Source organism: Salvelinus alpinus, chromosome 19 (assembly GCF_045679555.1).
Source record: "Salvelinus alpinus chromosome 19, SLU_Salpinus.1, whole genome shotgun sequence".
In the NCBI taxonomy this organism is placed as follows: Eukaryota; Metazoa; Chordata; class Actinopteri; order Salmoniformes; family Salmonidae; genus Salvelinus; species Salvelinus alpinus.
In genome coordinates, this window is record NC_092104.1 from 38,499,604 (window position 1) to 38,513,847 (window position 14,244).

The 14,244-nt window shown below is 41.8% G+C and overlaps 1 protein-coding gene across 3 annotated transcripts; it reads left to right on the plus strand.

Annotated features, from left to right (window-relative positions):
* The first annotated feature begins 9 nt into the window (after positions 1-9).
* On the plus strand, positions 10-14,100 carry LOC139545505 (splicing factor 3A subunit 1-like). 3 transcript variants are annotated; one of them, XM_071353362.1, is made up of 16 exons: positions 10-122; positions 244-319; positions 4,084-4,193; positions 4,306-4,513; positions 4,660-4,911; positions 6,892-6,966; positions 9,549-9,699; positions 9,821-10,020; positions 10,173-10,287; positions 10,418-10,725; positions 10,863-11,114; positions 12,577-12,784; positions 12,957-13,117; positions 13,297-13,398; positions 13,513-13,584; positions 13,672-14,100. In XM_071353362.1, exons 2-16 carry the CDS (start codon positions 272-274, stop codon positions 13,771-13,773), a joined length of 2,364 nt encoding a protein of 787 aa, XP_071209463.1. In that variant the 5' UTR covers positions 10-122; positions 244-271; the 3' UTR covers positions 13,774-14,100. The 3 variants fall into 3 exon arrangements, with proteins under 3 accessions (XP_071209463.1, XP_071209465.1, XP_071209464.1); XM_071353364.1 differs by having other exon boundaries at positions 108-126; XM_071353363.1 differs by having other exon boundaries at positions 117-135.
* The last annotated feature ends 144 nt before the right edge of the window (positions 14,101-14,244 follow it).

Genomic DNA, 14,244 nt, shown 5'->3' on the forward strand with positions numbered 1-14,244 from the left:
ATGGTGTCACTTAATTTCCACAGCGACCTGCTAGAAGAACTGCAAATCCCACAATGCTAAGATGTGTTTCCGGAAGTAAAAGACCTCCATTTCAGGCGGGTCAACGACAGAAAAACGCACTCGTAGGTCCTATCTGTAAATATTTTGTGCAATTTATTAGGTTTCTAGACATACAGTACGACAACAAGTAGTGCAATTGTGAAGATAAATAACGTTTTTGTTGGACTTTTCACGTTTTAACAGATAACCCAATCAAGGAATTGACGCAGCCATGCCGCCTGGGCCTGTACAACTTGTTCAGCTTGAGCCCAACAGCAAGGTAAGATTTGCTACCTCAATCGCCCTTTAACGTTTTTACTACCTCCTGTAATTGTGAAGATGTGGGGTAACATTACCACCGTGTTGCGTATTGTCTAAAAAGAGTAGCTAGCTAACGTTATGTCCAGAAACTTTGCCCCAATAATTTTGCTATCTGTTTCTGTTTGTATAACGTTAGTTACTAAAGCTAGCGCTACCTAACTTAAAGTAACTGTCCAGTTTTTACAAATTTCTGTGAAATATGACCTATAATAAATTACAATATGAGGGAAATAGTTTCCCTTCCATTAAAAAAAAAAATTAAGTATGTTAAAAGGCAACTTTTCTTTGTTGGAATGGTATGGGCGTACCCCAACAGCATAATGGGGTGGGTGTTTAGCAGTCATTTCAAATATTCATGCTGATTGGCCAACTCATCCTCTGAGGAAATAGCAAGCATGTTTTCAACGGTCTGTTTGAGGTAGTGTTTTTCAAGTGTTTTTTCCCCCTCAAATGTCCACGCATATGAGTATAGGATAAGTCAAAACATTATTTTGGTGTGCGTTTTAATTATTTTGCAGATATGAAATAAACAGACAATCATATCAGTAAAAATGATAAAATTCAGTTTATGCTACAAAACCAACAGATAAGAGGTTTTAAGAATAGGTTATATTTGACTCAACAGTCCATGGTGTACACTAAGGCATTGTTGGTAGAATAGATGGATGCAGTTCAATGCATAATCTATATAATTCGCCAATACATTTCTTGGTAGTCCAAAAAATATTGCTATCAGGTTGTAAATCACAGCTGGACTGGTACATTGTTTGCTGCCTCCACTCGGGATGCACTGTTTCCGTTTCTCAATATTTTGTTCAAAAACGGACGAATGTAACCAAGGCTGGGAATGTCAATACAATCAAACTAGCAAGGGCAATGATCCCAAGTCATTCATAATGAGGCTAATATGCTAGTGTATATATGTAGAAAGCTAAAAACACAGAGCCTAACGATAGCTAGCTAACTAACTGCTAGGAGGATGTCATGTCATTTTAGGAGTGGGTGGGTGACTGACTGACTTTTCCACCTCGTATCGTTTTTCAGTGGCTACAGCTGGAGATTCAGGTGTCATTTGGTTAGCTAGCAAGAAATGTGAATTGCTAGCTAGCTATGCTGAACGGCTGTTATCTATTTAGCATTTCAGAGCACTCTTGTGTGAGTGTGCCAGAGCGCAGAATAACTGCTGAATTTACGAACACGTAAGACACGCTGAATATAACCGGTATCAGTAAACAAAGGCACATTTTTTTAAATAATGAGTCAAGAACGCTCTATATAACATGTAAACAGCCTAACCAGCTCTGCTAGGGTGAGTAAAATGGTCAGTGAGGTGTTCTCTCATTTGCGACTGGAAGTAGCAAGCTAGCCAACTTTAGCTAGTTAGCTTGGGTGCTTGGTTGGGACAACGCATGCATTGTCAGGCAAGCTGCAGAAGGATGAGCAGGCTATCCCCCATCGTTTATCAGTGCAAATTTGATGGCCAACTAGCTGAAAAAGTTTGAGGGTTTATATAATGTTCCTTTGTTATGTTTTAGCTCATCTTGCTCTGGCTAGCATTAGTTGTTGATCTTGTTCATGTGCATATAGGGAAAGATAACCTACCTTTTTTATGGTTGTTTGATCAATAGGACTGTAAAGTTCCCAAATGTAAGAGGACTCCCGTGGTATTTAGCTACATATTTTCAAAAATAATTTCAGGTAGCTTTTGCTGAATGCGTTCTAATGATCTAAAGTTGCAACTGCCTGTAAACACACAGCCCAGTTCAAAGTGAAGGATGGCTGGCCCTTGTGGCAAATGGCTTGCTTGCATATAGGCCTACTGTACCTCTGATTGGCTATGGCGCACCAGTCTGCGTAGACTCCGGTCCTGGACGAGACAGATGTTTTTATTAGGTTTTATCTACTGCACTGTTTATTAATTGTCCAAATGCACGACCACTTTCCCACTCTATATTGCTATCGAATAGCTATAGAATTGCCTTAGTATACGTAATTCCCAAACATTCTACGAATTTATTAAAATGACTAAGTGGTCGCTTGTCAGAATGTAAAAACGTGTCATATTCTTGCTGGGGGTGTATATGAACAGATTTTAATAAAATGTAATGTTGCTAAAATACTGTCAGTTCCACTTTAAGAGGATATTAACTTTTTTTTTAATTCACTGGACATTTTCACACTAGTTAAGTCAGCTGAGAGGCCTTGTCAAGAAAGTAAAGAATTCCAGCTACACCCTAACCCTAGTGTAGATACTTGTGTAGCTATATCTGAAAGTAGGGCTGGGTGATATGGCCTAAACATCATATGTCGATCATTCTTTTTCTAACTTATGGGCGAGATATCATGTTTGTTTTTTGTTTTCTCTAAATGAGCTTTGTTGTACAATTAAAGATAAAATACACTGCGTTTCAAACAGTCAGCAATAATCTAATGAATTAGGGCTAAAACAAAATTATAACTAAGCTAAATATAAGCCTTCCACACCATAAGACACACTAATAATTGTATTGTTTTATCAAAATAGTTTAATTTGCCTTTTTGCAATAATCACTGATCTGGTTTTCAAGTCTATGAAAATGCCCTTTTCGTTACACATTTTACCAGAACCATGCATAAAGCACATTACACTAATAATGACTAACTTCTTGTATCAGGCAAATTAACCCGGGTCTTATAAACAATCTCTCAAGCACAAGCCCACATGTTAGTGAGTAGCCAGCTAATTGTTATATTTCAAGTTTAGACAACTTGGATCTATTGCTAGCGAACAAAGTAAAACAGTTGAGTTGTTGTGAACACACCCTTCTGTCCATCTCCAACTGTTTGAACAGCATGCTAGCCTGTTCACTTTTCAGATGTTGAAATCAAGTGGCATACCTTATTTCTCAGAATGAGAACAAGTTGCCAATTCCTTATATAATTGTGTTTTATGCTTATTGCACATTTATAAAACAGACTGGACCGCATGACAAACTGAGCATTTAATTTTCTAGAATCAATGTTTGACACCTGTTTTATTTGTGTCTGCTCTGCGCACAATGAGGAGTTGAGACATAAAAAGGTTATCGTTAGAAAGGTTAACTTATCCTTTATTACAGTAAAATAATGTGTTTCAGTGTCCATATGACCCATTCTGTTGGTCCAAACCTCAAATACTAATATTCAGTTGAAACTGCTTGTCAGAGAAGAAGTGATCTCTTTGTTGTTGTGAGTGGCAGGAGGAAAGGGCTTGGTGTGTGTAGACGGAGAGGATGAGGCGAAGTGAGAGGTTTCGCTCTCGCCAAAATCTGACCAAAATAAGCCCAATATGTTTCTATGGGCTGATTTTGGACCTACGCTTGTCGCCTGCCTTCCCGCCGTTAGGACAAGAAGTCCCATTGTTAGGGCAGAGACATGAACATCTCGTCATTATATACAGATCTCTGGTGTAAATGGAAAAGTGCACAGAAGGACTGAAGGAGACAATACCAAACAGACATAAATAAAAACTAGATTCTTGCAATACAGGCATTTGGAATATCGTGCAAAAACATATATTTTAATTAATTCTATATATCGCCCAGCCCTATCGGAAAGGTTTGGATTGATGAAAAATCCACCCAGTCATCAGAAGATCTAATACCATAGTACTAAGAGGGTAGGATGTAGGGTAAATTTAAATGTCATTAATGTAGCCTCAAACGTCTCCACGTGACGAGACTTCAATTTCTATTGTTTCAACAGGCAGATGAGCCTACAGGGGAAACCCCAGCAACGAAACCCATAGTTGGGATCATCTATCCACCTCCTGAGGTCCGAAACATCGTTGATAAGACTGCCAGCTTTGTTGCCAGGTTGGTTTTTCATTCTCATTCTCAGTCATGTTTTTTATAAAATTGTATGAAGTCTTGTATATGATGTCATATTGCAACGATCATTCATTCTTTTCCTTCCATTAATTCTCAGGAATGGACCAGAGTTCGAAGCAAGGATCCGTCAGAATGAGATCAACAACCCAAAGTTCAACTTCCTGAACCCCAATGACCCCTACCATGCTTACTATCGCCACAAGGTCAATGAATTCAAGGAGGGCAAGGGCCAGGAGCCGTCTGCGGCCGTGCCAAAGGTCATGCAGCAGCAGGCCCTGCTGAACTCGCAGCAGCTTCCTCAAAAGGTGTGCCTTCCTAGATATCGAGTGGTTCCTTGTCTATCGATTTATAAATCACTGATTGTGTCAATGGTTCACTGTAAAGTGTAAGATGTGATTGATGCCTTAAAAGAGCTATTCTAAGTTATGGTTTCCTTTACCGGTTGGTGCAGGCCCAGGTGATTCATGAGACAGTGGTGCCAAAGGAGCCTCCGCCCGAGTTTGAGTTCATTGCTGACCCTCCTTCAATCTCGGCATTCGACCTGGATGTTGTCAAGCTGACCGCCCAGTTTGTGGCTCGCAACGGGCGCCAGTTCCTCACACAGCTCATGCAGAAAGAACAGCGAAACTACCAGTTTGACTTCCTGCGACCTCAACACAGCCTCTTCAACTACTTCACCAAGCTGGTGGAGCAGTACACGAAGGTACAACTTCTTACAAATTATTATTATTGATTGTGGCACACACACTTTTTTATACAAAGTATGTGGACACCCCTTCAAATGAATGGATTTGGCTATTTCAGCCAGACCCGTTGCTGACGGGTGTATAAAATCAAGCACACAGCCATGCAATCTCTATTGACAAACATTGGCAGTAGAATGGCCTTACTGAAGAGCTCAATGACTTTAAATGTGGCACCTATCCAACAAGTCAGTTTGTCAAATTTCTGTCCTTCTAGAGCTCCCCGCTCAACTGTAAGTGCTGTTATTGTGAAGTGGAAACGTCGAGGACCAACAATGGCTCAGCCGCAAAGTGGTAGGCCATACAAGCTCACAGAACAGGACTTCTGAAGCATGTAAAAGTTGTCTGTCCTCGTTTGCAACACCCACTACTGAGTTCCAAACTGCCTCTGGAAGCAACGTCAGCACAATAACTGTTCGTTGGGAGCTTCATGAAATGGGTTTCCATGGCTGAGCAGCCGCACACAAGCCTAAGATCACCATCACCAGCATTGGCTGGAGGGGTGTAAAGCTTGCTGCCATTGGACTTTGGAGCAGTGGAAACGTGTTCTCAAGAGTGATGAATAATGGTCTGGGGCTGTTTTTCACGATTCCGGCTAGGCCCTTTAGTTCCAGTGAAGGGAAATCTTAACGGTACAGCATACAATGACATTCTAGACGATTCTGTGCTTCCAACTTTGTGGCAACAGTTTGGGGAAGGACTTTTCCTGTTTCAGCATGACAATGCCCCCGTGCACAAAGCAAACAACTTGACTGTCCTGCACAGAGCCCTGACCTCAACCCCATCAAACACCTTAAGGATGAATTGGAACGCCGACTGCGAGCTAGGCCTAATCGGCCAACATCAGTGTTGTCGGCCAACATAACATAATCGGCCAACATCCCCACTAATGCTCTTGTGGCTGAATGGAAGTAAGTCCCCGCAGCAATGTTCCAACATCTAGGCTGCGGTCCAAACACTTAAAGAAGACACACCCTCGTTCACTTACCCTCGCCTTATTACCTTGGGGGAATCCCCGTTGCCATCTTGGAGGGTGGTCTAAATGATTAGTCAAGCAAGGGAAGTTTGCAACGTAAGCCCCTCAGCCCTCGTTTTTAGTCGTCTTTGCGAGTGTGCAATTATGTTCACTCCGGGGCCTGAAACTCCCCATAGTACAATCGTCGCAAATTGAATATCAGCTAAGAAATGTACGCGAAAACTTAAACAACATCAATGAAGAAGTCAACATACAAGTGTAAGTAAAAACTAATGCAAATAAGTTAGAAATTGTGCTACTAATACACATGACGGCACAAATGTCTCGTAAATATGTTTTTGTTTGGTTCTTTTGGAAATTGTAGAAATAAAACATCTTTCTTCAGAAGTTTCAGCTAGGCAGGCTAACATTAGTTGGCTAATTAATTTGCTAGCTATCATACAGTAGGCGTATATTAATAATTATATATTTAATATAAGTAGACATGCACTCTTAATTGACTATAGCATATGTAAAGCACCCACAAGCTACCGGTGGCTGAAAACACAATCATCGTGGGATGAACTTCCGGCTAAGGATGGTCCATTTAAAAATCATTCCTTCTTCCCTCGCCCTGCAAGTGTGTACTCGTCAGACGTCATGACACGTCATCAGAAGTGTCTACTTAATTTGAGGGCTGAGGGGATAGGATGTCTCTTAAGTGTTTGGACCACAGCCCTAGTGGAAAGCTTTCCCAGAAGAGTGGAGGCTGTTATAGCAGCAAAGGGGTGACCAACTCCATATTAGTGCCCATGATTTTGGAATGAGATGTTCGACAAGCAGGTGTCCACATACTTTGTCATGTAGTGTGTTTTGTTGAAATATTATATCATTTAAATTATTTGACTTGTTAGTAGTAGACCATGTCTTCAGCTGGTTGTGTTGTGATGCTCACCTGTGTTTGTCTTGGGTCTTTTTTTCCTAGATTCTGATCCCTCCCAAGGGACTGCTGATGAAGCTGAAAAGAGAGGCTGAGAACCCCAGGGAGGTGCTGGACCAGGTAAGCCCCTGAAGCTTTGCTGCTGTTGGGATCAGATCTTGGATAACTATAGTTTTAACTATGCTTTGTGAAAATAAACCTTTTGAATACAGATCCCCAAAAAGTACTACTTTTTACAACTATTTGAATTCAGATCTCAGAAAGTAACTGCCATTACTTGTTTAAACTATTCAAATACAGATCTGAGAAAGCAACTACTTATTCAAAATATTTGAATACTGATCTCAGGAAGTGACTAATATTCAGAAACTATTGGATTGTCTGCCTTCAATTAATGGAACTGCATGTTGAAGATAGAAATGAAGAACACAGTCTTCTATACTATTCCAATATATCTGACAGTCATATTTGATCTAAACAATACATTTCTATCTGAACATTCTGTAAATGTCCATTGCCCCAGGTGAACGTTAAGTCAAACCAACTAACCAATTATACAGTTGAAGTCGGAAGTTTACATACACTTAGTTTGGAGTCAATAAAACTCATTTTTCAACCACTCCACAAGTATCTTGTTAACAAACTATAGTTTTGGCAAGTCGGTTAGGACATGTACTTTGTGCCTGGCACAAGTCATTTTTCCAACAATTGTTTAGGAGGCCTACAAAGCAAGGAGGCCTACAAACCTAACTCAGTTACACCAGCTCTGTCAGGAGGAATGGGCCAAAATTCACCCAAATTATTGTGGGAAGCTTGTGGAAGGCTTGCCGACACGTTTGACCAAAGTTCAACGATTTAAAGGCAATGCTACCAAATACTAATTGAGTGTATGTAAACTTCTGACCCACTCGGAATGGGATGAAAGAAATAAAAGCTGAAATAAATCACACACACTTCTGACATTTCACATTCTTAAAATAAAGTGGTGATCATAACTGACCTAAGACCGGGAATTTTCACTAGGATTAAATGTCAGGAATTGTGAAAAACTGAGTTTAAACGTATTTGGCTAAACTTCCGACTTCAGCTGTATGTAATAGGGAATTGATATACACGAACAATCAAACGCAAATAATTCATGCAATGAAGTTATGAAACAATTAATGTTCCCAAATTGTCAGGAGAGAGCACATTCTGGAGAGAGAAGTGCATTGTGCATCTGGGCACATGTTCAATCCAATGTCTGCATTGGCCATGCAGCCTTCACAGTGATATGGCCTCCGCAGAAGTCAGGGCAAGAATGGGCTCAGCAGAAGTCAAGGCACTCATACTTATTGTGCGATGAGCTGAGATTGCGATTTTTAGTTCCAATCGCCATGTCATCGTGAGACGCAGAGTAGGTGAATGGATGGTCTCCACATGTGTGGTTCCCACCGTGAAGCATGGAGGTGTGAGGGTGCTTTGCTGGAAACAGTCAGTGATTTATTTAGAATTCAAGCTACATTTATCCAGCATGGCTACCACAGCATTCTGCAGCGATACGTCATCCCATCTGGTTTGTGCTTAGTGGGACTATCATTTGTTTTTCAACTGGACAATGACCCAACACACCTCCAGGCTGTGTAAGGGCTATTTTACCAAGAAGGAGAGTGATGGAGTGCTGCATCAGATGACCCGGCCTCCACAATCACCCGACCTGAACCCAATTGAGATGGTTTGGGATGAGTTGGACCGCAGAGTGAAGGAAAAGCAGCCAACAAGTGCTCAGCATATGTGGGAACTCCTTCAAGACTGTTGGAAAAGTATTCCAGGTGAAGCTGGTTGAGATAATGCCAAGAGTGTGCAAAGCTGTCATCAAGGCAAAGGGTGGCTACTTTGAAGAATCACAAATATAAAATATATTTTGATTTAACACTTTTTGCTTTTTTTGCTTACTTCATGCTTCATGTGTTATTTCATAGTTTTGACGTCTTCACTATTATTCTAAAATGTAGAAAATAGTACAAATAAAGAAAAACCCTTGAATGAGTAGGTGTGTCCAAACTTGTGGTGTGTGTTTGTATGTATGTATGTATGTATATTTGTTACTGCTCGACTAAAACAATCTCGGTCGACCAACAACCTAACGAAAAAACAATCGATCTGTCACACGTACTAATGTACACAAGGAATAGTGACTTCCTTTTTCCACTCGTGTATAAACTCCATTATAAAGCAATGTAACCTATGTAACCACAATTTTGCTTTTGTAATAATCAAAGTTACTACACATGTATAAGAACTTGCTGTCAAGTGTTGCTGTATTACTTTATGTCTCACTCGGGTGAAAGTAAGGCAGTCCGGTAAACGTGAGTCTATCAAAATTAATACAGCATGCCCAAAAAAACATATTTTTTGTTTTCAAAAAACTTTCATATATTCGAATGCCTTTTAAATATGATTTGGTTTTCTGAGAGGTATTCAAAATAATTTTCAATATTATTAGTTTTCCTGAGACCTGTATTTGATTATCAAAGAAAATAGTGTCCTTTTTAGTTGAAACTCTACAAACTATATTTGACTACTTTGAGTATTTGAGAAGTTGGTATTTTCAAATAAACTACACAATAACACTTTTCTGCCCTGGTCTGGTAGGGTTTACCCACCATTGGCTCATAAAATGTTCATTGTCTTAACAGCTTATCTCCTGGTTTTACCAACAGGTGAGGTACCGCGTTGAGTGGGCGAAATTTCAGGAGCGTGAAAGGAAGAAGGAGGAGGAGGAGCGGGAGAAAGAGCGTGTGTCCTACGCCCAAATTGACTGGCATGACTTTGTAGTGGTGGAGACCGTGGACTTCCAGCCTAATGAGCAAGGTAGGGAAATGAACTGAGAGCCAGACAAGATTATTTGAATAGATATTTCCTGTTCCTGAGAGAATGTTATCCACCCCCTGTGTCAATAGCTTTGTAATGATGGTGTTGTGACTTGCAACAGGCCACTTTCCCCCACCCACCACACCTGAGGAGCTGGGAGCTCGCATCCTGACCCAGGAGCGTTATGACAAGTTTGGAGAGAGCGAGGAGGTGGAGATGGAGGTTGAAAGTGAGGACGAGGATGACGTTGAGCAGGAGGATCGGGATGATGGGCGTCCCACACAGCCTGATCAGGACACACAGCTGCAAGACATGGATGAGGTTAGTAAACACAACCTGTTTTAGTAGACACACACAACAGGATGTCATTAACAACGTATTACTTCTTCAGAGTTACTGATTGAATCTGAATAATATTACTATTATTAGGAAATGGTGTAATCAATGTAGAGTCTTTGATGCCTTCTCCCCAGGGTTCTGATGAAGAGGATGATGGCAAGGCACCATTGCCCCCAGACAACCCCATGCCACCCCCACTGCCCCCTACTCCAGACCAGGTCATTATCCGCAAGGACTACGACCCCAAAGGTGAGAGGGATTTCATCATCAGGATCTAAATATCTAGATGATTTATTATCATGTATGACATAAAGGACTTGAAAATACATGCCTGTTCTTAATTTGCCCTTACATTTGATCCATTATTCTTGCCCTGTAGCTTCCAAGCCCCAGCCTCCAGCCAAGACTCTGGATGAGTTCCTCATCTCTCCCATCACGGGTGAGAGGATCCAAGCCAGTAAGATGCAGGAGCACATGCGCATTGGACTACTGGATCCCCGCTGGCTGGAGCAGAGAGACCGCGGCATTAGAGAGAGGCAAATCGAGGACGAGGTTTACGCCCCTGGCATGGACATTGAGAGCAGCCTAAAACAGCTGGCTGAGAGGCGTACTGATATCTTTGGTGTGGAGGAGACAGCCATCGGTAAGAAGATTGGAGAAGAGGAGATCCAGAAGCCTGAGGAGAAGGTGCGTGCAAGCGAAGAGAGGGAAATAGCCATGTGGTTTATGAGTGATTAGTGTATAATTGCTGTTTAGGTTCAATCTTATTTATTTTCGTTGTCATTGAGGTCAAAGTCTTTACATAATGCGCCTTCCCTCTTTAGGTGACCTGGGATGGGCACTCTGGCAGCATGGCGCGTACTCAGCAGGCAGCACAGGCCAACATCACCCTACAAGAGCAGATTGAGGCCATTCACAAGGCCAAGGGACTGGTGCAGGAGGATGAAAGCAAAGAGAAGATTGGGCCGAGCAAGCCTGAGCTTTACCATCATCATCAATCACCCCTTATCTCCTCTTCCCCCCTTCTGCCCAAACCCAACCCTCCAATGAACACGATTGCTCGGGCCCCTCCTTCCGTAAGTTGCTTTCTTGTTCAATAGAAGTGCTAAAACACTTATTTTCTGTCAGGTTATTATGTCAATATACAGTTGAAGTCGGAAGTTTACATACACTTAGGTTGGAGTCATCAAAACTCGTTTTTCAAACACTCCACAAATTTCTTGTTTCTTGTTAACCTCTCTGGGATATTCGGGACGGTAGCGTCCCACCTCGCCAACAGCCAGTGAAATTGCAGGACGTCTTTGCTTGACATCATGGGAAAATCAAAAGAAATCAGCCAAGGCCTCAGAATTGTAGACCTCCACAGTCTGGTTCATCCTTGGGAGCAATTCCCAAGCGCCTGAAGGTACCACGTTCATCTGTACAAACAATAGTATGCAAGTATAAACCCCATGGGACAACGCACCCATCATACAGCTCAGGAAGGAGACGCGTTCTGTCTCCTAGAGATGCACATACTTTGGTGCGAGAAGTGCAAATCAATCCCAGAACAACAGCAAAGGACCTTGTGAAGATGCTGGAGGAAACAGGTACGAGTCCTCTATTGACATAACCTGAAAGGCCACTCAGCAAGGAAGAGGCCACTGCTTCAAAACCTCCATTTAAAAAAGCCGGACTACGGGTTGCAACTGCATATGGGGACAAAGATCGTACTTTTTGGAGAAATGTCCTCTGGTCTGATGAAACAAAAATAGAACTGTTTGGCCATAATGACCATCATTATGTTTGGAGGAAAAAGGGGGAGGCTTGCAAGCCGAAGAACATCATCCCAACCGTGAAGCACGGGGGTGGCAGCATCATGTTGTGGGGGTTCTTTGCTGCAGGGGGGACTGGTGCACTTCACAAAATAGATGGCATCACGAGGAAGGATAATTATGTCGATATATTGAAGCAACATCTCAAGACATCAGTCAGGAAGTTAAAGCTTGGTCGCAAATGGGTCTTCCAAATGGACAATGAACCCAAGCATACTTCCAAAGTTGTGGCAAAATGGTTTAAGGACAACAAAGTCAAGGTATTAGAGTGGCCATCACAAAGCCCTGGCATCAATCCTATAGAAAATCTGTGGGCAGAACTGAAAAAGCGTGTGCGAGCAAGGAGGCCTACAAACCTGACTCAGTTACACCAGCTCTGTCAGGAGGAATGGGCTTGTGGAAGCTTACCTGAAACGTTTGACCCAAGTTAAACAATTTAAAGGCAATGCTACCAAATACTAATTGAGTGTATGTAAACTTCTGACCCACTGGGAATGTGATGAAAGAAATAAAAGCTGAATTAAATCACTCTACTATTATTCTGACATTTCACATTCTTAAAATTAAGTGGTGATCCTAACTGACCTAAGACAGGGAATCTTTACTAGGATTAAATGTCAGGAATTGTGAAACTGAGTTTAAATGTATTTGACTAAGGTGTATGTAAATTTCCGACTTCAACTGTATATGGTTGACTGTCTATTTTCCACTGTGAATCATGTAGATGCTGCCCCCTGTACGCACCACTCTCCTGTCAGCTGTGCCTGTGATTCCACGGCCCCCCATGGCCCCTGTGCAGATGCGCCTAGCCTCAGGGCAGGTTCTAACACCCATGCCCCCCATGATGCATGCTCCCCGCATCAACGTGGTGCCCATGCCCCAACCACCTCACATGATGGCCCCCAGACCACCACCCATGGTGGTCCCAACTGGTAAGACAACCATTGCTACACTATTCCCACAGTGTTAAATACTTTGAAGTCCAATGGATGACTTCAGAAATATGCATTGCTACAAATTACTTTAATGATTATTTACCATTTTAATTCAGATTGTCTTTTAAGCATGTTATTTATTGACTAATTTGTATTCTTCCCTATCCAGCATTTGTCCCTGCCCCTCCAGTCCCGCAGCCCCCCCGCCCCCGCCCTGACCCGCAGCCACCTTCCCAGCCACCCCAACCCCATAATGATGAGCCTGCCAGCAAGAAGATGAAGACAGAGGACAACCTCATGCCAGAGGAGGAGTTCCTCCGCAGATACAAGGTTTGTTGGCCAATTAAATGGGAAGGACTACTGGCAAAATGCAGTAGTGTGAATGATCCACGGTTAGATTTAGATATGCCCTGTCAGTCATCCTATGCTTGCTGTTGGTAGTTCTGTATATTGGCATGTAAGGCTTCCTGTACAAATATAGTTATTCTACTGTATATATTGTTTTGTAGGGTTCAGTGTCGGTCACAGTGCAAGTTCCCAACATGCAGGACAAGACTGAATGGAAGCTAAGTGGACAAGCGCTCAATTTCACTATCCCACTCACAGATCAGGTATGTTAGTAGTTCACCCACCATTCCACACTCTTTTAGCTATACTTCATATTCTCAGGAGTCAAATTTACTGGAATATTTATAATATTTCATCTTTCCATTCTCTCACCACAGGTGTCTGTTATTAAAGTAAAAATCCATGAAGCCACTGGAATGCCAGCCGGAAAGCAAAAGCTACAGTATGAGGTAAGCATTGTCGTCCCTGTTTTGAATAATTGTAAATGTAAACTGGCATGACCGAGTCATTTACATCTATCACTTCTTCCATTACAGGGAATTTTCATCAAAGATTCCAACTCGCTGGCCTACTACAACATAAACAACGGTTCAGTCATACACCTGGCACTGAAGGAGAGAGGTGGGAGAAAGAAGTGAGGTGTACATCCCCTCAACAGGTTTCTCTCTGCCATACACAGCCAGTTTGGGACATTTGTCTGAGCAGATCTTTCTAAACAATTTATATCCTTTGTTGGTCATAGCAATTTTAAAGAATGCTTAAGGCATAAATAAACCATACATAAAAACTATAACTTGCTACAGTTTCATATTTTAAGCGTTGATTATTTTCTAAAGGTTAATTGTATTGTTTAAGGGGATTGTAGTTCATTTTGCTGTTTTGTAGGGTGTTTGGTCAGTGTATTTGTTACCCATGTCCAGAACTTACAGCCCATGTCAATCATCAAATAAAGTTATAAAATGCCACCATTGTCATTTTAGTTTGTTCAGTATGTTGAATGGAATGGGGCATATTGTCATGCTGTGCAAGTGGGATATATGCGTAGCTCAAAATATTAAAAGTAAGCAGAAGTTCAAAAGTGAGGCAGCTGATGTGGCAATAGACGTAAG

Coding starts and splice junctions, on each gene's coding strand:
- LOC139545505 (XM_071353362.1), top strand. CDS start 272: ATGCCGCCTGGGCCTGTACAACTTGTTCAGCTTGAGCCCAACAGCAAG. Junction 11,115..12,576: donor TTGCTCGGGCCCCTCCTTCC/GTAAGTTGCTTT, acceptor TGAATCATGTAG/ATGCTGCCCCCTGTACGCAC. Junction 13,118..13,296: donor AGTTCCTCCGCAGATACAAG/GTTTGTTGGCCA, acceptor ATTGTTTTGTAG/GGTTCAGTGTCGGTCACAGT.